At 44.4% G+C, this 22,820-nt stretch overlaps 1 protein-coding gene across 4 annotated transcripts; it reads left to right on the top strand.

Moving 5' to 3' along the window:
• The first annotated feature begins 7,643 nt into the window (after window positions 1–7,643).
• Window positions 7,644–20,708, top strand: PTHLH (parathyroid hormone like hormone). Of its 4 annotated transcripts, none has more exons than XM_039383284.1 (4): window positions 7,644–7,702; window positions 10,267–10,389; window positions 15,857–16,279; window positions 20,221–20,708. In XM_039383284.1, the coding sequence occupies exons 2-4, from the start codon at window positions 10,289–10,291 to the stop codon at window positions 20,228–20,230; spliced, it is 534 nt and encodes a 177-aa protein (XP_039239218.1). In that variant the 5' UTR covers window positions 7,644–7,702; window positions 10,267–10,288; the 3' UTR covers window positions 20,231–20,708. The 4 variants fall into 4 exon arrangements, with proteins under 4 accessions (XP_039239218.1, XP_039239220.1, XP_039239219.1 ...); XM_039383286.1 differs by lacking the exon at window positions 7,644–7,702 and adding an exon at window positions 8,990–9,057; XM_039383285.1 differs by lacking the exon at window positions 7,644–7,702 and adding an exon at window positions 9,843–9,994.
• The last annotated feature ends 2,112 nt before the right edge of the window (window positions 20,709–22,820 follow it).

The following is a 22,820-nucleotide window of genomic DNA, read 5'->3' as shown; positions in this document are numbered from 1 at the left end:
CCTTTCAGATCCTTTCACAACTGAACTTTGTTTTACCTGGCTGGTCAGTTCTTGCCATACTCCCATGTTCGCTACTGGCAATTCCTGCTTTTGCTGCCTGTTCATCCACATCTACCTCACATTCCCCTGTGCTTTCTCTCCTTGTATCCCTTATGCCATTAAGCCATTTCCTTACACACCTGAAGCTTTATCTGCCTTTTTTTATAGACAGTGGGCTGGACTGATACAAAGCTGACTGAAATGGATTTGGATTTAATGTCATCCCATTTGCCCTCTCCCTGTTTGCTTGTTTTCTTCCTCTTTTGCAACTTGGTCTTACACTGGATTGTAAAGCAGAAGCTATTTTTGTACCACAGGAATCTCCAGCACTGAGGGCAGCAGAGCCTTGGCTTCCTTGCAGCCTGAAGATGTTCTCTATTGTGCAAAAGCTGCGTAGAATGTACAGGGGGTTTTGGAGGCCCCAGCACTTGGCAAAACTTAACACGACTGTCTTAGTGCAGCTTTAGTGTGTTTATGAGAAAAGGCCCTAAAATTTAACAAAGATGTTGTTTTGTGTATTCTTAACGTGCACTGTTTTTCTTTTTTGCCAGTAAATGTATTTTGAGGTGTAACAAGTAAACAGCTTACACAAGCCTGAGCCTGAAGCTGAGCACCTGCAACTCAAATAAGATCATCATTGTTTGAGTCAGGTTTAAATAATTTACTACAAATTGGCTTTCCTATAGGTGTTGACAAGCACATCATCACTACTTACTAATGAGTACAGGATTCCAGAGGTCTGCACAGATATCACACTCCTCCTCAGACTGCGCATGTGTCCCTCGAAACAAAGTATTTCATAAACAAGCACCTGGAGACCTTGATTAAAAAACACCTGCTCTGAAGCTGTTGGGAAGACAGATTGCAGAGTGTGCAGGTGGCCTTCACAGTGTGGGGTGTTGATATTTCTGATATCTGCAGACACTGAAATAAAGTTTGCTTCCCTTCCTCCCACACACAGACCCAACCCTTCATGCCGGTTGGTTTTATGAGGAGTGTGCCCTCAAAGAGGTGGTTGAGGGAGAGTCTGACACAGATTGACAGTGGCTGCAATAACAAAAGGGATGAGTCTAACAACCCTGCCTTTGTGGCAGGACAGGCCCTTGTTATTACTGATTGCCTTTTGGTCTGACATTGCAAAAGTAGTGATATTTGGGGAAAAGAGGACAAGGGCATCCCAGGGGTAATTAAGTGATAAGCAACCATCTGGTAAGCTTCACCACCTGTTGCATAATTTTTTTCCTTTTCATGCCTGTGACTCCACAGATTGTTAACAAAAGCCTGTACAGATGTAATCAGGTCTGACATCCCCCCTGAGTCCTGCAAGCTCTTTATCTCTATACAAAGGAGATCCCTCAAATTTAATGTCGTTTTTTTCTGGTTAACTGGTCCTGGCACAAGGTTCTCATAGGAGTTTCATTGCTGTGCTTTGAAAGATGGAAAATAATAAAGTGAGGAAGAGCTCTGTCAGGTTTGGGCATATCTGAAGAATTTCTTCAGTGACTTGGGTCTGAAAGATTTTCCAGAAAGGCCTGGAATAGCCACATGCCCTGAGTGACTTAACTCTGTGGGAAGCTCAGGAGCTTTTTCTGTCTGTGTGTAGATATAATTTCAAAACTGATTCATCACTCAGGATGAAGCAAGAAGCTTATCCATGCCTAACTACTGGGCCTTTGCCGAAAGCAACATCAAGCAGATACCCTTGGTTACTTCAGGCCTACTTGTCCTGCTGCAGAAGCAAGGCTTGTTCAGGAGGGTAATTCAAGTTAGTCAGACAGCAAGTGCAACACTTCAACAGGACAAAGATGGGAAAACTACTTATTTTGTTTCCAACCTGTAAGGCAATGAGAAATTGAAATATTTCCGATACAATAGAAGCCAACTCCTTGCTGTTACTCTGATCTACAGGTTGAAGCGATGACTACAGCCTCCTTATGTCAAAGCTGTGTATTACAACCTGGAATCTCAGTCCTGCCAGCACAGCAACGTACATATCCTTCCTGGAGCTGTCCTCAGCCTGCACTAAGTACACACTGCTTTGTTTTCACAGGCCTTATGACTACAGAGGCCATCCCTGAGTCATATGGGCAGCTCTCAGAAAAATCCCATGTATTATTCCCTCAAGTATCTTAAGGGCTCAGAACATGGAGTGATTTCCAAAAGAGCAGCAGAACCCAGGAGCTCTGACTGTCACTGTCCAGTCCTGCCCAGAGCCAAAACTCTTCCACCTCCCACAGCCACTGAAATTGCTTCAAGTATCTGGCAGAAACAAAGTAGTGAATATTCCTAGGAAACAAAAAAAAAGCTTTTAGAGAGCACCACTTATGGGTCAGACCAAACACAAAGAGTAATATTTCTGGTTTTAAGAGAGATGAAATCTGGAGGTGAAGGAGCAATTAACTTAATCTCAGTGTAAGGCAAGTTGCTATAAGAAACAGTTTCATCATCTTGTGTTAAACAAATAATAGCAAATAACTTTTATAGTTTATCCTTATTTATTTATTCAGGTTAATTGACTTTCACATTTCACATAGTAAATTTAGAACCCTAACCTGCAAGGGTTAATTGAAACTCCTAAAAAATGTTCTTGCTCACATCTCCTGCTATTCAAGCTTGTTATGCTTTGTGTCATGGGCAATTCCACAGGCTACATTTCACTATGCATGGCCTGACTGAAGGAAGTCAGGTGGTCATTCCACTTTGTTATTGCAGCTTAAGGTTCACAACCTGTGGGACATCATGTCTGGAAAAGAAACCACATATTCAAAATTTGGAGAAGGGGTGGCTGTATAAGATGCTGACCACCATCCAAATGAAGTGAATGAAGAGAACCAGTTTGGCTTCAGTGGGAGCTGGACTGTATCCCATGACTTCTGGGAAGAGTTTAAAGATGTAGTTTGTTCACTGGGAATTAGGGATATGAAAATGGATAATTAATGTGGTATGAAAGATGAGAATACAGGATCATTTTACTTTCATAGGAGCAAAGGAAGGAACAAAGCACATCTGAGTCAAAGCAGAGGATTCACTTAACAGTTCCAGTCATTTCTACTTCTTAAAACAAACAGCAAGAAGCTGGAAGTCAAACTGGAGATTATCAAAAATAATTAGATTAATAAAAAATGTATAAACCAAAGCTAAGTATTTCAGTAATGTTAGCAAATAAAGGCTGTGCTCATGGTAGAGCATGTTAGGGCACATTGGTGTCCAGAATCACAGGCATGAATTCAAGCTTCAAACAACCAGGTTTCCATCAGCCTAGGTGTGGAAAGGCAGCCTGTCTTCTGAACTGGGAAGTCAAATGAGACTGGATGTAATCCTAAGTGGAACTTTTTCTCGTGTTCCACAAGCTAGAGAAATAGAAAAGATCAAATAAAACTATATCTCAGGAAAGCGTACCTTAACCATAGTAGCCCCCAAGTGCCTATGGAAAAGGACAGAATCCCCCTTTTTTTCAAATAATCTGCAAACCTAAAGCTAAAGAAAGTATGTCTTAACCACACCATCCCTGTGTGCCACCAGAGAAGGAGCCTCCTTCCTTTTTCCTAGGTCACTCCTTCTTTTCACAACTTGCAATTCCCTTCCATTGTTATATCACAGCTGCCTGGACTTCTTGTTTAACCAAGGCTGCTCAGAATAACTGTAAGACAGGATTTTTTCCTTAACTAAACAATATTTTTTCACCCTTTGGAAACTATCAATTCATCACAAATGTAATTGGAAAGGTTGGGATGGGATGGAACTGAGAGAAACTGACAGTCAGGGATTAGGAATGAATCAGAGAAGGGAAGGACTTGAACTCTGCTGTCCCACATCCTAGATGAGTACATTAACCACTAAGCTATTCCAAGGCAGGAGGTGAGTCTGTCTCCTCTCAGAAATGTGTCTAAAGGGCTGGATTTTGTTCCAACATAGTGCAAAAACAAATTGCAAAGCTTCCTCCCCTTCACCCCCCAACTCTTTAAATTGGATTCTTGTTCTCCAGCCAGCCCTGCTTGGTAACAGTTTTGTGTAAGTTAAAAAGACCAGACACATTTCTTCCTATTGATATTTAATAGATATTCACACACACACACGCACACACAAAGGAATAAAATAAGAGTCCAATCTGTGTTAAAAGATATTTACAGCTGAAGTCAAGACCAGACCTAGTGAGAGGCAGCCTAAGAGCTCAAGGTTTCAGAGCACTAAACAAAAATACATGTACCATCAAAAAAGCATGGTGACTGTTAGCAGTTCACAGAATCATGGAATCAACTGGGTTGGAAAAGACCTCTGAGATCATAGAGTCCAACTTTTGACCTAACACCACCTTGTCTCAACTTGTCTACTAGACCATGGCACCAAGTGCCACATCCAGTTTCTTCTTAAATACCTCCAGGGATGGTGACTCCACCACCTCCCTGGGCAGCCTATTCCAATGCCCAATCACTCTCTCTGTAAAGAGCTTCTTCCTAATGTCCAAACCAAATCTCTCCCGGTGCAGCTTAAGACTGTGCCCTCTTGTCCTACTGCTGGTTGTCTGGAAGAAGAAACCGATACCCACCTCGTTCAATTATCGGTCCAAGTGCCAAAAGCATTTGGAGGGGGTGTGTTCATAAGTCTCCCTTCAGTGGGGCCCTAAACCAGCTGCTGTTTCTTTCAGGTTTCTTCCTCACAGGTTAAGAGTCAAGCACAGGTTTTGTGGTAGAAACAGCACAGGTGGGATGGATCGCTGTGCCTTTGGAGAAGGGATGGTCAGGGAGCCGGGACTCCTCACCCAGCCGGAGCCGGAGCCGCAGCCGGGGCGGCAGCGCCCCTCGGGGACCGTGCCCGTGCCCGGGGCCGTGTCCGCGGGCAGGTGTCCGGCAGTGCCGGGAGGAGCGGAGCGGCAGCGGGGCCGCTCCACCATGGACAGCTCACTGGGGCTGCCCGGCCCCGCCGCCGCTGGAGCCCGGCCCCGCTCCGCCGCCCGCGGGGGGACAGCGCCGGCCCCGCCGGCCCGCGTGGATTAATCACTGCCTCTTCGCACTCAGATCTGAAAGTTATTCCTTTCGGTGTCTACTGGATTCTAGGAACCAGACAGAAGATTTGGCGAAACTCTCAGTTCCGTACAGCTTTTCTTTTTTTTTTTCTTTTTTTTTTTTTTAATTTGGCTTCCTCCCCCCCACCCCCCGCCCTTTCTCGAGCTCATTAAATTAAATGCATATTGTCTAAATAAATGGAGCATTGTGTTGAGCCAGGGGAACTCCGGCTGCCCCTCGGGTGGGAGAGGCTGCTCTACTGAGCTGCTCTATCATTCTTTAATAAAGGAGATTAGTGCGTGCAGACGGAGTGCCACGGAACGTCTGGGTCTTGCTGGTGGGGAGGGAAAAAACGGGTTTCTCTTTCTCCCCGAGCAATCTTTTCACTCCACAGGAAGATTACAGCATGTCAAACGTGGGCTAAGGAGTTTCTCGTCTCTGACGGCCACCGGAGAGTCAGAGGAGAGGGGACAGAGCTGGGGACAGCGGAGTGCAGCAGGGGTGGGTTGCGGGCAAGAATGAATGTGTGCTAGAAAGTTTGCCTCTCTCTGCAAACAATCGTGTTTGCTACCAGTTGCACAGCAGCCTTGCCCTCAAGCCCACCCTGGGAGCCTTGGAAAAACTCTGGGCCTTCGCACCTCGCCTGCAGAGAGCTGCGCTCGCTGGCTTTGAACCTTCCTGGTCAGAGAGGTTGTGCAAGTCTTAGGGGATTTCTGGTCCTCGCAGGACGAGTGCAGCAATCACTGATGTGCCGCTCCCTTCCCTTCCCCGCCAGCCTCTCCAGCAGTCAGCACGCCTGTGTTTTTTTGCTGAACACCATTTTTTCCACCCTGGGAAGGCTGGGGAGGTTAAACTCCCTGTCTGAACCGAAGCCCTGGACGAGTGCAACTGAGGTTATAGAAATCCGGGAGGGGAAATGACGAAAGTGCTTTATTGTGAATAAAACAAGAGGGAGGAGGGAGAGGCGGAACTTCACAGAGGTGAAGGATGGGAAGTTTGCAGAGCTGAGGATTTAGTCCGTCTCTGAGCACCGAGTGGGAGTTTAGTCATTATTTTCCTCTGTCCGCCTGAGGCTGCAAGGGCACCTCCTCCCCAGTGAGCTGAACCCCCTTGACGGCTTTTGTTTTAAGGGAACGTTTCGCTCCCGAGAGGCTTCTGAGGTGAGCCCTGTCACACGCCCGCCCGCAACCTCTGGCCCTATTCCCCGCTCGGGAACTACGTGCCAAACCTGGAGCAGGGACTTATCTTCCTAGCCAAACTCCCAGATCGACTTCCTCGTAGGAAAGCTGATTTATGCCTGTTTATACGTAGGAAAAAGGAGGCAGAAGCCAAACGCGGCATCCCTCCAAAATCTCATTGTCTTTGAGGTGGGAAGACGGGAGAAAAGTGGAGGCAGAAAACCTAAAATGATAAGGTTTACCTTATCGTGGCAGAGAGGGCTCGACCAGAAAGGCAAACACAAGGTTTTGCTTCACCTCCCCGCAGCTGAAGCCTTTTCCATGTCCAACAAAACGACCGGTTCCCTCCGTGCGTCCCGGCTGGGAAAACAACCAGCCACCGCAAGCTCCTCGCCTTGGCGTGGAGCCCTGCCGTAACCGAGGCCCCGGCAGGTGAAACCCGAACAAAAGTGTGGCTTTTCCTCGCTCCTGGACACGGGGACAGCCGTGCCCGGGGATGTCCCGTACGCGGAGCGATGCTTTGGCACAGGTGTGGGGACGGGAACAGCGCCAAAAGCATCGCTCCGTCGGTCCTTCCTCTCGTCCAGCGTCATCTTCTGTCACCCCTCCGAGGCCAGGGGACACCCGGAGCTGCCAGGGCGGAGCGGCCGGGCCGGTGGGGCGAGACGCTACAGGTGGCGGCGGGTCCCTCCCGGGAGCCGCTGACCCGGGTGCGCATCTCCCGCCGCATCCCGGGCGCCGTCCTGCGGGGAAGGGCGGGTTCAAACTCTAGGTGAGGGGATTTTTCTCCCCATCCTGCCACGGCGGAGGGCTCAGGCTTGCGGTGAGGCTTGGTACCAGGAGTTTGCTCACGGGTTAAGCATTTGTGTAGGTGGCAGGTGAAAAAGCACTGCGCCGGTTTTTGGAGATGACAGTCTTCAGCGGGGGGGGCGGGGGGACAGAGGGGGCATCGTAGAATGGTATGATAATAAGTCTCCTAAACGGGTTTGGCACTGCTCGGTTCCTGCCGTATTAGAAAAGCCATAGGTTTTTTTTCCCCTCTCTCTTCCCCCCCCCCCACCCCCCCCCAAGCCCACTGAGGCAGAGATGAGGCAAACTCAGCCATAGGAAGGTACTTAGTGATGTCACAAGTTTGGTCTTTTCAATAAAAGCAATGGAGAAGGGTCTCCTTCACTATATATATTAGGAGAATCTTCTGTTCTTCATAATAAAAAGAGCAGCAAGGGGGAAAAGCACCTGCTTTTAACACCCTTTTTTCTCCCTAACCTGTTGCAGGCAGAATAAAAAAATCTGTAGGGTCGGATTTATTTTGAAAAGTATTACCTTTTTTTTTTTTCCATTTAACTTTTTTTCTTTTGTTTTTTTTTTTTTTCCTTTTTCTTAAACATAGAACATAATTTTGGAAGCGATTGCTGAGAAGATCAACCACTGTTGGCCAGGGTGATCCCTGAGAGGCACAGACAGCTGTAATTCAAGGAAAAGGTGAAGTAATAAATTGTGAAGAAACTTCAGTATTCTGAGTGTATGAAGGCTATTTATTTCCTGAGTCTGTAAGGGTTGGTGTGTGTTGGGTTTTGGAGTTCTTTTTTTTTTAAATTTAATTTCTAGGGGAAAGGAAATTCTAAAAATATTTGATGGACGTTTTACCTTTAAAAGAGCAATAGACTTATGAGTGCGTGGGGGCTGTTTTCAGGGGATCTCGCAATTATTTTTAATTAGTCGAAAGGGCAGTGTAAATCAAAGAAGCCTATTAGCTATACATTTTAATTTATAGCCTACCAGGTGTTCAGGGAATTTATTTACAGCATAAACGATTTAATGTTTTCACCATGATTTCTATTTCAGCTCTTATGTTGTCGGTTTTATTTGCCTGTGTGGTGTGGAATTTGGCTAAGGACCTCGGCTTTTAAATTGTGGCAGCAAGTGTTTTTTAACGCAAAATAACCTACAGGTAGAAAAATGCTCTGCCTTGCACCCAAGCTTTCTCCGGAGAGCCTTCCTTAATTCGGGAAGAGGCTGAGAAGGAGGAACCAGCCGGCACGGCTCATTGTTTTGTTGTGGCTTGTGAGGGTGTTGGGAAAGCATTCCCTGTAAATCAGGCTGTCAGCGGCAGCAACCAGCGACCCCTTTGTGCTTGGGGGCAGCGGCGGTGCCCGCGGGAAGGTCTCTCGGGGGATTTCTGCGGGACGCGGAGGCTGCGCGGCCGCGGAGGGCTGGGGGGGTCCTAGGATGATTCCGGGACGGAGCTGGTCTCCCCAGGTGTTCTCTGGCACTGCACGCGAAGCCTGGCCTCTGCCGTCGAACAGGAGGACATTGGCGTGCAGGGTATTCCCCTTTGGAAGAGCCGCCGGGGGGTGGGGGCAAGGGGCGCACCAAATTCCCCGGCTCTCTCCTGGTACCTGACTTGCAACAGCCGCGGGCAGCTCCTTGCGCAAACAGGCTGGAGAAAGGGGCGGATTGGGTTACCTTCGGTTTTTACATAAGTGTTCTCCCGTGATGGAAAAATTTGGTCCCTCCGTCGGGGGGTGCGGGGGGTGACCGGCCGCGCTCCCGCCGCTCTGGGCATCGCTGTCCCCGCAGCCTCGCACGGGAGCGCAACCTGACACAGAGGTTTGCAACGCCCTGGCCAGGCTGAAGGAGGGCGAAGTGGAAGAAGAAGACAGAGAGGAGGAGAAAACTTTCCACTAGTTTACTTTTTTGGCCAGGAGCGTCTGTGTTCATAGACGGCGAGTCCTTCCCCCAGCCCTCCTCCTTTGCCCCCCACCCCCTCGCTAGCGTACAATTAGCATCATTAGGGATCGACCCTCCAGCTAATAGGGGAAAGGCGACGAACCACGGTAGGTGCGTGAAAGGAAAGACCGCAACAGTCCCGGACAGGGGTTTGGGGCTTGAGCTAAAAAGTGCCCCCACCGATGGCGGGATCGCCCTGCTACAGTAGAGGAGGCGCTGAGCTGGGGGTAAACACAAAAAGGGAGAGCTGAAGGGGAGAGAGAGAGAGAAACCCGACTGCAGGAGATGCGAAGAGCTTGGCCGGAGTCCTTGGGGTCCGCTGCGTGCATGTGTTGTCGGGTGTTTCCCTTTCTTCGCTCCCTTTTGATTCCAGTCCCGGGAAGCGCTTATTTCTAGTCTCCGTTTTGGCTGTGGGTATCCCGCCCAGGCTCTCGCTCTCTCCGCACATATTCCTAGGGCGCCATCTCTTTGCAAAACCCTCCGTCCGTCCGCAGGTCTCCCAGGGGCTGCTTCAGAGCGTGTGAACATCGCAGGCTCCAGCCCCATCCAACCTGCCGAGCCAAGCATGATTCCCAGCCCCCGAGCCTCCCCGGGCTGCCGCTCCTCTCAGACCTCTCGGGCTCTCCAGCTAGGCAGCGACCTCTGCTTGAGTTCCCTCTCCTTGTCACAGTTGGGGACCAAACTTTGCGGAAGCTGAGGACGTGAACCTGACCTTTTTTTTTTTTTTTTTTTTTTTTTTTTTTTTTTTTTTTTTTTTTTTTTTTTTTTTTTTTTTTTTTTTTTTTTTTTTTTTTTTTTTTGGAGGTATATTAGAAGACAGATGTAGAGATGCATCCCCCCTCTCGCCTCAGTCTGTGTGTGTTTGTGTGTGTCCGCGAGTGTGTTTACGGAGAAGCAGGCAGCTGAGCTGACTTTTGCGAATCTTTCCTTATCTGCAGAGAGAGCTTCTCCTGTAGCATAAAGACCTGAGACAGTGGCTTAGCGGACTAGAATTGAACAGGGCTCAGGGAGTGAAATGGACCCGCTCTCTAACCCGACTCAAATGTGAGCTACATGCTTTTTTGACTAATACCGAGAGAGATCTTGCCTGCGGGCAGCGAGAGACAGAGGGAGGGAGGGAGGGAACGAGGGAGGGAGGGAGACAGGGAGAGGCAGACAGCAAGGAAGGGAGAGAGAGTGAAGTTTGGAAGGAGTGAGCGGAGAGCTCAGAAAGTTTGTTTTTCCTTCAGAGCTTCGGAGCTGGTAGAGAAGAGAGGACTGCTTGAGGACGGCGCTGGCGCATGTGTCCCTCGGGACTGACCTCCCTTTCCTTGCAGGTTTTAAGCCCCGGAGGATACAATGTTCACTAAACTCTTCCAGCAGTGGAGTTTCGCGGTATTCCTGCTGAGTTATTCTATGCCCTCTTACGGCAGATCAGTAGAGGGGATCAGTCGGAGACTGTGAGTTTCTTTTCTTTTTTCTTCCCCTTTATTCTCCCTCTCTGCGGTGGCGGTGCGGGTGAGGAGGGAGGCGGCCGGGATCCCCCGGGACCAGCGGCGGGAGGATCCGCAGCCTCCAGCAGCGCTCCCGGGTTACCTGCCCCAGGTGCTCACCGGCGGTGCCTCAGCGCCAGGTGGGGGGATTTGGGGCAGGGAAAGGGCAGGGATAGGGCGCTTCGCAGCTGTCTCTGACCTTACAAAGCTTTGGGGAAGGAGGCGTGAAAACCGAGGGCCTCCTCTTCCCAGGGGAGCGGCAGCGCAGCTGCGTGTTTGTTGTGCTATCGCCCGCGTACCTTTCGGCGTCCGGGGAGGTCCCTCGTAGGGAGCATCCCGGTTCATCAAACTGCTGTATGTTACACTAAATAACATGTATTTCTTCGGCACTGGCACAGAGCCAATATTGATAAGGGTAGGGGAGACACGCAGAAGTGAGGCCATCACGACACTGAAGTGCCGAACAATTTCTTTGGATTTCTGCCACTTCAGAAAAAGAAAAAAATCCAAAGGGAGTCCAGTGTCTTACTCGGAGGCAGAAGAATATTTTTTGATAAACGGTAGTGTAACTTAAGACAGTCTGTTCAGGAAATGACCTTTTTGCTCCTTCCAAAATAATCAGCATGGTTTATACTAATACCCGTACGCAAAGTGCAGGAGAAGCCACTGGGCTGATGTAGGAGCAGCTGCCTCACACATCTAACTCGCTGGCTTTCTCTGGACTTGCTTCAGGAAGAAACACCTCAGTCATGCTGTGGAGGGCTGTATTGTTACTCAATTCAAAAGGAAGCCAAGTTGGAGAAAGAGTGTTGGAAAATCCAACTTACAGGGAAACATGACACAGCAAAAAATTTCAGATGGGTTTCCTTGTAAATGTTTTATTACATACAAGATTTCCAAATGGCACTTCCTCTGCCATTTAAGAAAAAAAAAAAAAAATAAAAAAAGAAGCCAAACCAAAAATCCCCCAGGTGAGTGACTTCAGACACACCTAAAGTTTGGCACCAGGCAGACAGCTATTACAAATCTCCTACAGCAAATTGTGTAGAACATGTTATTGCTGATAATGTTACAGTGTATTCTTCTCAGCCTATTAATGCTTAGTTTATACTCCTACAAGCTATTCTTGAGCTATTTCTTTCATTTGAGACAATTTCATTCTCTGGATACAGACGAACTAAACTTCAGCTTAAGAAAAAAAAGAAAATTGAAGTGCAGTCAAATGCTGTTGTTTTCTTGGATAGGAAACTCTGAACTGGATCTAAGCCAAATTTGGCTGTTTTTTAGGAAAAAAAATTAGATTTGCTAAGAAACACTCTTTCTCTTTTTGAAGTTAGCAATGTTGAAACACTTGTTTTTGAAAGTCAAGATTACAGGTCTTCCCAACCTTCCCATTCTGTCCTGACAGGGAGAAAAAAAGTGGAAGTTAACCAGTGAAAATGCATTTCCCAGCTCCCTCTTTGCTATGGTGTGTAAAACACACACGCAAGAAACAAGTTAGCTGTCAGTCAGTGGCATTCACGTAGTTTTGTTTGTGGGCCCAGCACAAACACAGACACCACACTCAAACATGTGTCCTGTTTTAATATCACCACAAACCATTCCTAGAGTTAATGGTTAATAACTCACTTAAGCCTAGAAGTATTTTTTTTTTCAGTCAAAGGCTTAAACCAGTAATGGATGAAAATACTGAAGCACATTATTATAGACATGCAAAAATAATCAAAATTACATAGGCCTAGTTCTAGAGACTTCACTGAGGCAAATCTCCCATGGAAAGCAATAGGAAATTGTCCCAAGAAAAGATTTCCAGACATATTATTTGTTATAGGAATCCTTTAGCTGCTAAAGAACTTCTGAGAAACACAGTAATGCCTCAAAGTGAAATTAGATATTTTTATCAGCGTGCCCAGACACTGCAGCATCATGTCCCCAGATGTGTTCAAAATATTTTTCCTACCCTGAGATAGGTTGAGCAGATTTCACTCCCTTTGGAGTCAGTGGCAAGGGCACTCAGTCTTCAAACTCCAGACAGAGAGCTGACTGAATCCTCTCCAGTTATTTTGCTGAATTTATGATCAGACCCAACATGGACAGTCAAGGATAATAACAGTTAAATAAGAGCAACTCCCTGAGACGGAAAGTTGTTGCTTGAAGAATGTTGCCTCTTAGTAACTCTAGATATCTCGGGCAAAAAAAATGAAGGAGGAATGTGCCTGAACAGAACAGCTTATCTGGAAGTACATGAAGTCAGGATAGTCACAAGTTATGGATTTCTACTGTTTTCCTCATGATGGGACATTAAGTCTTATTTGTACATAGTGTGCTTGGATACAGTAATTAGTTTGGATGCTCTGGTCAAATACAAACCATCAACATCCTTCTCTGGAAAGTGCCTGCCACATGTAACTTTAGCATTTACTGCACTTGGTTTGGGTACAGTCTCCTTTTCATTGGATGAGAAGTGCATGATGAGAAGGATGGAAGGGACCTCTAGTGGGTCATCTTAACCCTAACAGCCAAATTTTTTTTCATATCATAGCCCATATGTGAGTACAATCATTCTGGTTTCCACTGCCTTCCACACCCTCTGTGTGTGTGGGTGAGATATTGTTGATATCTCCACCTTACATCAGTCTTCTTGGGCAAGTATTTCTCTATGATTTACAAACATAGGAGTTGTTTGCATAACTGAAGCAGAAGGAGGCAGAAGGTCAAAGAGATAGGTATCTACCACATCTTTGTTTCAAGGAGATTTTTGATCTAGAGCCTACAAAGGAAGCTGGTAGGCAAAATGTAATCCTTAAGTCTGGCTGAGTAATAGAAGTCATGTGAAATGTAACACTACGTAATGTTATACAATCATCTGGAATAACAGAATGTTATTTGGGGCCAGACTGGATGCTAAATATCATACAGACATTTAAACAGAAACCCACCCTCTTTGGCACACTAACCCCTCACAAGTCAATCCCTGCATTATTTTGAAAATACACACTGAAGATGTAGATCTTGTAATGCTCTGTGACTGCCTTGTGTGTACTGGAACCAAATGTTTAGGTTTCAGTTCTGTAAGATGGAATAGGTTTTCAATCAAGAGGACTTTAATAACAGGCTTTGGAGAGTCAAGATTTTGTCACAGTGGGTAAATTGACCAAATACATATTACAGGATTAAGGCAGCTTTAGGTTGTCTGTGGTAGAAGGAATTATCCTTGGTAGTTTACAAGAGGCAGTAGGAAAGCTTTGCTCATCACATGAGACATACTCTTTTAGACTCAGCAAAGCACTGAGATTTTGTATGCTTTCTATAAACTAGAAGAGTGAAAGCAGCACTGCATTTCCCATGCAAATTTCCTGGGGAAACAGATTACTGAAGTTAGGAATGTAACATGAGCCACAATAGACAGCTTGACAAGCACAGAGGTACACCACTCAGAGGAGTCCAAGGTGCTCGTTTTAGAAGTGTACTTGCCAATCAGACTGACCTTAATGAGAAAGTTGTTAGAGATGGCTATTGGAGAGCTTCAGTGGTCAAAAGAATTCTTCTGGGGGAGATCATGAGCTTGTGTTAATGGTCACAGCTGCACTGAAGAGAAAGACACAATATGGATTCAGCCTAGTATTATCACATTGCATTTTTACTTAGGGACATTGAGTTGAAGGGCACAAAATATTTGCCCTAAAGACTGAAGCAATTCAAAACTGATTTTGGGACACTTTTAAAACACCGACAATGATTGCATGTGTGCTGACAAACCTCAGTATATCTAGACCCGATTTTGAGCAAGATTTTTAGTCACCTTCCACTCTCATTGTGCAACAGAGGAAAGCTGCAGTTTGAATTTTTCACTGAGTAACAGATATAGTATCACCTGAGCCCATCATTTGAACCCAATACTCAAACAGTACAGTCCTACAGAGACAAAAAGTGAAGAGGACGCTCTTAAACCAACGCTACTTGAAGTTGCCAATTTTAAATAGGTCTACTGTTGATTAAGTCACAAATCTAAAGAGATTGAGTAAAGGGACTGAGAAAGTGCAGAACACTCCTAAACATTTAGCATTTTGAAACCTGGTAATATAGCAGGAAAATGAGGGGTGGGATGGAAGGAAGGAATATTCACTCACGATTATGTGTCTTCTTCCAGTTCACCCACATGCAGAAACAACTTCTTATCCAACTAACTGACCAAATGATTATAGGATAGGCAAGGGCAGTGAATGGATTTTCTTTGGCCAGTAAGAATCCAGTCACATGCAGTACCCTGATGCAAGAGGAGAGAATACATAGCCAAAATCTGCACACTGAAGCAGGGCAATTGGAAGGATCATAGCATTCTTGGGAACACAACTAAAATCTGAGCTTGTGTTCTTTCTGTGGTTCACAGTGCAGCTGTGTGTCTATTCCACATGAGGAAAAGGCATGTATTTTCTTACGGTTATTTATTATCCAGGTGCCACTTGTATCTTCTTTCCTCAGATGTTTAATACATTCTTTGCCAGCACAACATCTCTAAAAGACAAATAGCTAGTCATCTCCCAGTTCCTCGAAAACAAGACAGAGCTCAGTGTACTAAAAGGTCATGATGAACTCTGGAAAAAGCACTCGAACAAAATCAGGATGCTCTTGAAGAGCTCCTGAAGAGGGCCAGCATGAAACTCCAACAGCACAGCAGACAAGAAATTTGGCCCCAAAGTTCACACTTAAAGCAATACTAGGAAGGCACCTAAACCCATAATTAGGCACGAGTGGCCAAACAGTAAATCAACAGGCGTGGCTGAGGCTTATCTCTGTGGATGCTCCTCTGCCTCCCTGGATAGCTCATTATGGACTGAAGTGCCCATGCTTTAGGCACCCCAATTTGAATATTTTTCCATGACACTCCTGCAATTGCACATACATAAATTTAGAAATGAAATGCACTTTTGTGTGTTTATTTATGTTTTTGAAGTATGTGATTGAGCAGAAGGAAATTATTAGAATGATGCGATATAAACACTGCTTCCGGCTCCAGCACAAGTACTTGTTATTCCCTCTCTTGCTTGAGTGCAGTGCTCCATTATCCAACCCTTTAGTTTTTCTATCTCTGACAGCTGCCTTCCTGCTTTTACTGCCTGAAGTGTGATATATTAAGAGTCATAATGCTTTCCTAGAACAGAGCAGTGACTAATCCAGCTCCAGGTCCAGTGGTGTGTGATTGGTCAGCTGAGAATTATTACCCTCTTAGGTCTTTCCCTTCTCTGTAGGGAGCAGCTACTCTGAGAAGCAGGACTTGCTCCAGCAGTCTGACTTAACTGGATGTCTCCAAGCCTTGGAGCTGGTACACAGCCACTGTGGTCACCATGGCCAGAGATGAGAGTTGCTCTGCCAAGTACTGGGCAATAACCAAATCCTAAATATTTTTTCCCCCTTCCCTTTTCTCTTTCTTTAGCAAACGGGCTGTATCAGAGCACCAGCTATTGCATGACAAGGGCAAGTCAATCCAAGATTTACGAAGAAGAATATTCCTTCAAAATTTAATTGAAGGTGTCAACACTGCAGAAATCCGCGCCACGTCGGAGGTGTCCCCTAATCCTAAGCCTGCTACCAACACGAAGAACTACCCTGTCCGATTTGGCAGTGAAGATGAGGGCAGATACCTAACTCAGGAGACAAACAAATCACAGACCTACAAGGAGCAGCCCCTGAAGGCATCAGGGAAGAAAAAGAAAGCAAAGCCTGGAAAACGTAAAGAGCAAGAGAAGAAAAAGAGGAGAACCCGCTCAACTTGGCTAAATTCTGGCGTCTATGGAGACATCGTGACTGAGAGCCCACTCTTGGACAACTCTGTTACTACACATAATCACACTTTAAGGTAATTCTGCTATATCCTTTTGGAGACCATACCATATATTTACTGAAATTGTAATCCTTTGGTGAGGGAGGCCAAGGCCTTGCTCAAACCTGGAGTAACAGCAGATCTTTACACTCATAACTGGGGGGGGCTTTTCAAGCACTGCACATCTCAAGGGGCTTTCTGAAGGTAACTGCCCCTTGCACTTTGCAGGATGACAAAGTCTTTCTTTCCTTTGACACACAATTCAAGTAGACCACTTCATGCCAAAATGTGCTTCCTGAGACTGAGTAGTAAGTGATTTCTGCAAAAAGAAAGCACACCACAGCCACTGAAATTTCCTTTTCTGCTTTAACCACAGCATCTCTCACATCATATCTTGGTCCCACACTTGGGCCTGAGCAGATTGAAAGCTCTGACTTTTATTTAAGCCTTTGCATCTATAAAATGGCAAAGTTTTCTCTCTTCCCTCTCAACACCTCCCCTTTCTGGCAACTTTCCTACCCTTACTTTACAGGTTTTCATTTTACTGTTTAACCTTAGGGGAGAACATGGAAAAATTCTCTCTTAGCAATATCTGCAAACAATGCAGACCAGCCTTTCACCATGAACTTTTTCCTGCCACTAGGACTTTTTAATTCAGCTCCATCTTTTTGCCAGCTCATGAAACAATTACACTACTGCTGAAAAATGTTTAGCATTGCTCTTGGAGAGAGACGTGCTTCCCTCATGTATGACAGTGCGGGGTTTTCAGGGCAGTGGTGAGCTGGAGACATCAGCCCAAGTGTCCCAAATGACTCATTCACTCACAGTCGTTTCATCTTGGGTGGAAGTCCACACATTTGCAGACAAAGCCAAGGAGTCCACTCCTCATTTCTCCTCAGATGTTTGCATTTTTAACAGCAAAACTCCCACCATTTTCTCTCCTCCTCCCCTTCACTTCGGCAGAATACAGACGTAAGAGAAGTGCCACTTACAGTAAATCCCTTAGAAAGACATGCCAGCTGCAGGATTTACTAAAATCCAGTTTTGGATTAAGCTTTACAGGCCACAGTTTGCAATGTGCTCCATGGTCTCAACTCCTGCTGGCCTCTGTAGGAGTTACTGGAATTTGGGGCTGGCACTCAGTGTCCCAGACCATAAACCAGTCAGCAGGGCTGGAGCAGGTAGGAGTGAAGTAAGAGAGGCCAGTTTGTCTCAGCACCTCAGGAAAGGCTGAGACTTCAGGGCTCCGGTCAGGAGGTGCCTGACGTTTCAACAGGTGTCAAGGAACTGTGTTGGTCAGTAAATAACACGTCTTCAGCACACAGAAATCTTAAATACAGGGGGAAAATATCCCAGGAAATTTCAACTGTTACTTTTTTTTCTTACTATGCGGTCTTTGGTTGTACATCCAATGGAATACATAAAAGAGCTACAGGTAGAACCCTGTTGATTTTCCTAGTTCAGCCTTTCTGTTTGAAGTATGGTTCGATGGATGAAGGCTCTCTACTGTATAGTCCAGGCTGCTGAAGGCAGTTCACCTTTACCTTGCTGATATTATCATCCAAGATGCAGTATTTCTTCAGGGCAAGAAGCAGATCCCTATGGAGAACCTATATTTTATATACTTCATTGAAGACTATTAAACGAAGAGAATACATTAAACAAGGAAAACAGAATTTCTCTTTCACAAGTACAGAGCACAATATGTTGGTTTAACTTGTAAGAAACTGTTGGTAGACAAGCTTTTAGTTATCCCAGATATAGGATATATATCCAAAAGGTATGATTTCTACACTTTAAATGAAAGTGAGTCCCAACTCCCTGACTCCCTTTAGATGGGGGAGTCAGATCCAATGCAGTTGTCTAAGCAGTTGTTGGCACAAGGTGGGCAAATACAGTTTAGACAGAGGGATGGCCACATCTGAGCAAGGTTGATTCCTCAGCTGAAACAGGAACTTCTACCCTACTGCTGGTGGGGGGCAGAGTTGGTGTGTGCAGGCAAAATTTCTATATGCTCCACCAGTAGAAGGTGCTTTTGTTGCATCCCTAAGGTCAACTGCAGCTTAGGAGCAGCATCATTACTTTACAGAGAGGAAGTGGATATGCATAATGCAGCAGGGTAAATGCCAAGGAAGTGCAAAGATAAACTTTAGGCACGCCTTTCACTGTATCTCTGTGCTTCTTTTCTGCTCAACACCCCAAATTAAAATCTTCAAGCCAATTCTCTCAGCTCAATCTTGATAACAAAATTATGGGTTTAGGTCAGAATAAAAGGACAAAAATAATGTCATCTCTAGATCTTTTGACTTACCACAATAAGGACCTCATAAAAGAAGCCAGTCTTGCAAAATCTGGGACCAAATCACAGAAGGCAGCTTGCAAGTTATCATTAGTACAAAGCCCATTGTCAAGATGTGGCTTAGCTTAAATTCTAAAACAAAGGCTAAAATCCAGACCAAATAAAAAATGTCACCCTCTTAGAAATAGGCCTGAGTAGGGCAGACACACATTCATACACAGCCGTGCTCTGTGAAGTATGTGCCATTGTTATACTTATTGTAATATATGCTGGATGCATCCTAATATTACTAGTTAATTATTAAGGACCTTCATGCTGGCATTTCCATTCCAGGCTCTTCAAAATTATTTTTCATGGACATTTCATCTATACTCTCATTTCAATTCAATTAAGTTGTCCTTACTTAATTTCCTGAGAAACCTTTCAAAAGAGTAAACTCCCCAACGTTAAATGTAGTCTCAGTTTCAATGCACCCATTAAAAAACCCCTCTAAAACTCTCCAGGATTCGATTTGTTTTGTGCCTCACACCCACACACTTCTACCCACAGCTCTTGGTTATCAGTCCAGCAGCAGAGCAAATCTCACTCCATCCTATAGCTTCACATTCCACCCCATAGCTGTTTCCCAGGGAATCATTAAAAAAATGTGCTGTTCACAGGGACAGAAGGGAAAAACACCCGACCTTTCAGCATTTCCTGCAGCACCACTAAGCAACTTAAAATAATATTACAGTGTAAGCAATATAGGACAGGAGCAGGTAGGAGCAGGCTCTGGTTTTGTTCTCATGCCTTCATAAGGAAGGCAGGAGTAGAGAACTCATCCCAGAAGGCCAACATCCCTTAGAAAACTCCCAAATCTCAGGACTGATTGTTTCAACTTGGACTGAATCCAACAGGAGTTAGAGCTTAACACAAGAAGATGCTTATTTTCTTTCAGGACCAAGTTTTTTTGCTCACAGGGGGAAAGTTTCAGGATTATAGCCTTTTCACTCATCCAAGCACTCAAAGGGGCACTTTATCAAAGGGTCTGTTCACTCCAAGACCTGAGCATCTTTTCCTGCATATCCTCATGTATGTGACACCACAGAAATATAGAGACCCTTGTCTAGAGCTGGCCTATCAGTGAGAAAAAGGGACTAAATAAGCTCAGTGGACTGTTTTAATCACATCCAAGCCTGGCATCACACTCAACCATTTAACACAGCAGGAGCAGGATTGCCACATTGTTAATAAGGACTTTCTTTTTAATATATTTAAAATTAAATTCTCATTTCTCCAACTGCATTTTTTTCTTTTTAGCACTAGGCATATTTATCATAGGGTGATACAATTCTTGTACTTGGAGCACTCAGGAATCTTCCGGCATAAGGCTCTAAAAAAAACTAGAGCCCCTTTCTGTTACTCTGAGTGTACAGTACAGTGCAATAAATGGCCTCAGTGTTGTGACAAACTGTAGGTCATCATACTGATGGATGAGTTGCATTGAAGAAAATATAGAGAAGGTCCTAAAAAGGTATCTACAACTGTAATATTTTTAAACAGGCCCTATTATTGCAAATGTTTACTTGCAAGGCATACCTGTCATAGTAGGTGACACTTTTGCTATTAATTTTATGTACATGTCTTTGAAGTGAAAATTAATTTTTCTATTTTTTCTGTCCTTTTTTTTTCTTTGCAGGAGGCGCTGACATTTTCAGCAAGAGATTTCCGGAAGACATATTGCAGTATTCTGTAATAGTGAACATATGGGAAGTATTAAAATATTTATTACCTGTAAATATTGTAAATGCTCAGAATAAAACCGTTTTCCCCCATTGCTCTCTGAAACTGCACATTTGGTTATTGTGAATTTTCCTTTTTTTTTTTTTTTTGGCTAAGGCTAAGACAATTATTGTTGTCACATCTACCATAATTTATTTTGTTGACTGGTGTATTTATTTTGTGAACATATCTTGGTGCTGCTGACTTTCTATATTTTTTGTAACATAATGCACTTTAGATATACATATTGAGTACATTGATAACTGACATAAAATATTCCTGTTTTGTGGTTGATTTCAATGAATACCTACATACCATTGTTCAAACTGATTTTCCTTTGTGCATGTATAATAGCAGTATTTTAAAATTTGTAAAGAATGTCTAATAAAATATAATCTAATTAAATCATGACTCAGAAGGAAAAATGTGTCCTTTAGGAATTTCAAGAGCAGGAACACTATTTTTTATTTACTACATTTGAAAATCGTTTTAAATTTAATGTGTTTACATTGGTTTAAATGCCCACATTTTCACATTAGCTTTTACTTAAAATTCGCTTAGAACATATTTTGTTCCAGTGCTCTATTTCAAGTCAGATGAACAACCTGGGGGTACAGTCTTATAGCTCAGACACTGCTGCAGGGAAAGTAGATTCCCGACCTTTCCAGCTCCCATCCCTGCAAAGGCTGAACGCTGCACTCTCCAAATTCGAGCCTGTGAAAAGCTGCCCCGGGGGATGCATCACTTACTGCGCTCTTGGAAGGTGCTCACGGGTCACACCCCGTAGCCTTGTTCAAAATTAGACAGATGCTCAGTGTCCTCAGCTCCCAACACCTCTTCTCAAAGCTGCAAATATCTGAGTAGAGTCTCAGCTCTTCATGCTTTGCAACCACCTTATGTTGATGTGTGTGTGTGGGGAAAACCCTGTTTCCTGGGTGAATATATAAAGGAAAGAAAAAACGGGAACTGCAGTAGGTGACACATCCCAAGGTGCTGTTGCGTTGCTTGAATAACTTTTGCCCTCTCCCGCCACAAAGCCTCAGGTGGCTCTGGTTCCAAAAAACATCTGCATTAATTTTACCTTTGCCCAATACCCATAGATAACAGCAGTTAAGAGAGAGACTACCTTCAGTACTTCACGGCCACTTGTCGAAGAAAACATGAGAAAAAAATACGATCTATCACTTTTCCTAAAGTGAACATATAAGCCCTGTTTCTTATCCCTTTCACCACCACCCACGTGTTAATCAGAGCAGCTGCTGTGGGGGCAACCTGAATAAAGGAGATTGTTTCACGGAGATATTTGCGCTTTGCAAAATCCTACTGAATTTCCTCTGTCTCACCCCTTTAATACCAGCAACATCAGAAAAATGCAAGCATGGAAAAACAAATTACAAATCCTGGGAATTTTAAGATAGTTCTTGTAATTTTTGTTGTTCTATTCTGCAGTTGCCAAACTTTTCTTTTTTATTCTTCTTTCCTTTTTTTTAAGTGCCATCTTTTCCCGTTGCCAAAGTACAGCCATCATCTAATATAAACCAGATGTGTTTCTGCTCTCTACCCCATCTTGCCGAAAAATACCTCCAAGAAAGTACTAAAAGCAAGAAAACTTGAGAAAAAATGACCCATCCTTCCCAATCTGCTTCTCCAAAGTGTGAAATTCAACGCTTCATTATGTCCAGTTAATTACTGCAGCCACAAAGCACATGCACACTGTTTCCTTTTCAGATGAAAAATATTATACATGATGAAGCATAGCACTACAGAAAAAAGGCATGGTTTCTGCACATTTTCAACTTGGCCTCCTTGCACATCCTGTCTATTTATAGCATCCAGCTAATACTTGGATTTATACAACTGAAGTTAACTGCAACATATTCAGAAGACTATTTTTTATCTCAGGATTACCAGCATACCCCAGCTGGAACTAAAACTGAAAGCTGTGGTGGGCAGAGGCAATTTATCTTCATCAGAAAAGATGATCCTTGGCAGACAGGGGGCCCAAGGAGCATAAAACAAAACCCAAATGCTTAACTTTGACTCCACAGAACTGGCCTCCTTGTAAGAGGAAAACTGATTTTCAAGTGTCTCTGGTCTCCCCTCTGTCTTTACACTGTCCATTTAAGTACTTGTAATTGTTTTCCTTGTTTCCAATTTGCAATTGTAGAGAATTTAAGCAAAAATTCTGTTTTTCTTAAAGATCTTTACACAGGCCTTGCAAAAGTTTTTTATGGATTCTGTGATTCACAGACTCTGGTTTGAAAGTCACCACTGCAGACTCTACAAAGTTGAATGCAAGTTTTTCTGAGCTCTCAGCTTTGCAGGAAAACAAATCCTGAAGATCCCTTTGGCTTCCTAACTAAAGTTAGGAACAGCTTTGGCTTCCTAACTAAAGTCTTCCAGAGATTACAGTTTCTCAGATAGTTCAACCCAGATGGTTCAACTACACTCAAATACTCCCACAGTAATCAGGATTTATTCCAATATTTTCTGATTTACATGATGTCAGAAAAAAAC

This window comes from Pipra filicauda, unplaced genomic scaffold (genome assembly GCF_003945595.2).
Source record: "Pipra filicauda isolate LSUMZ 115617 unplaced genomic scaffold, ASM394559v2 scaffold300_size901280_pilon, whole genome shotgun sequence".
Taxonomy (NCBI): Eukaryota; Metazoa; Chordata; class Aves; order Passeriformes; family Pipridae; genus Pipra; species Pipra filicauda.
This window is presented reverse-complemented; position numbering and strand designations above follow the sequence as displayed.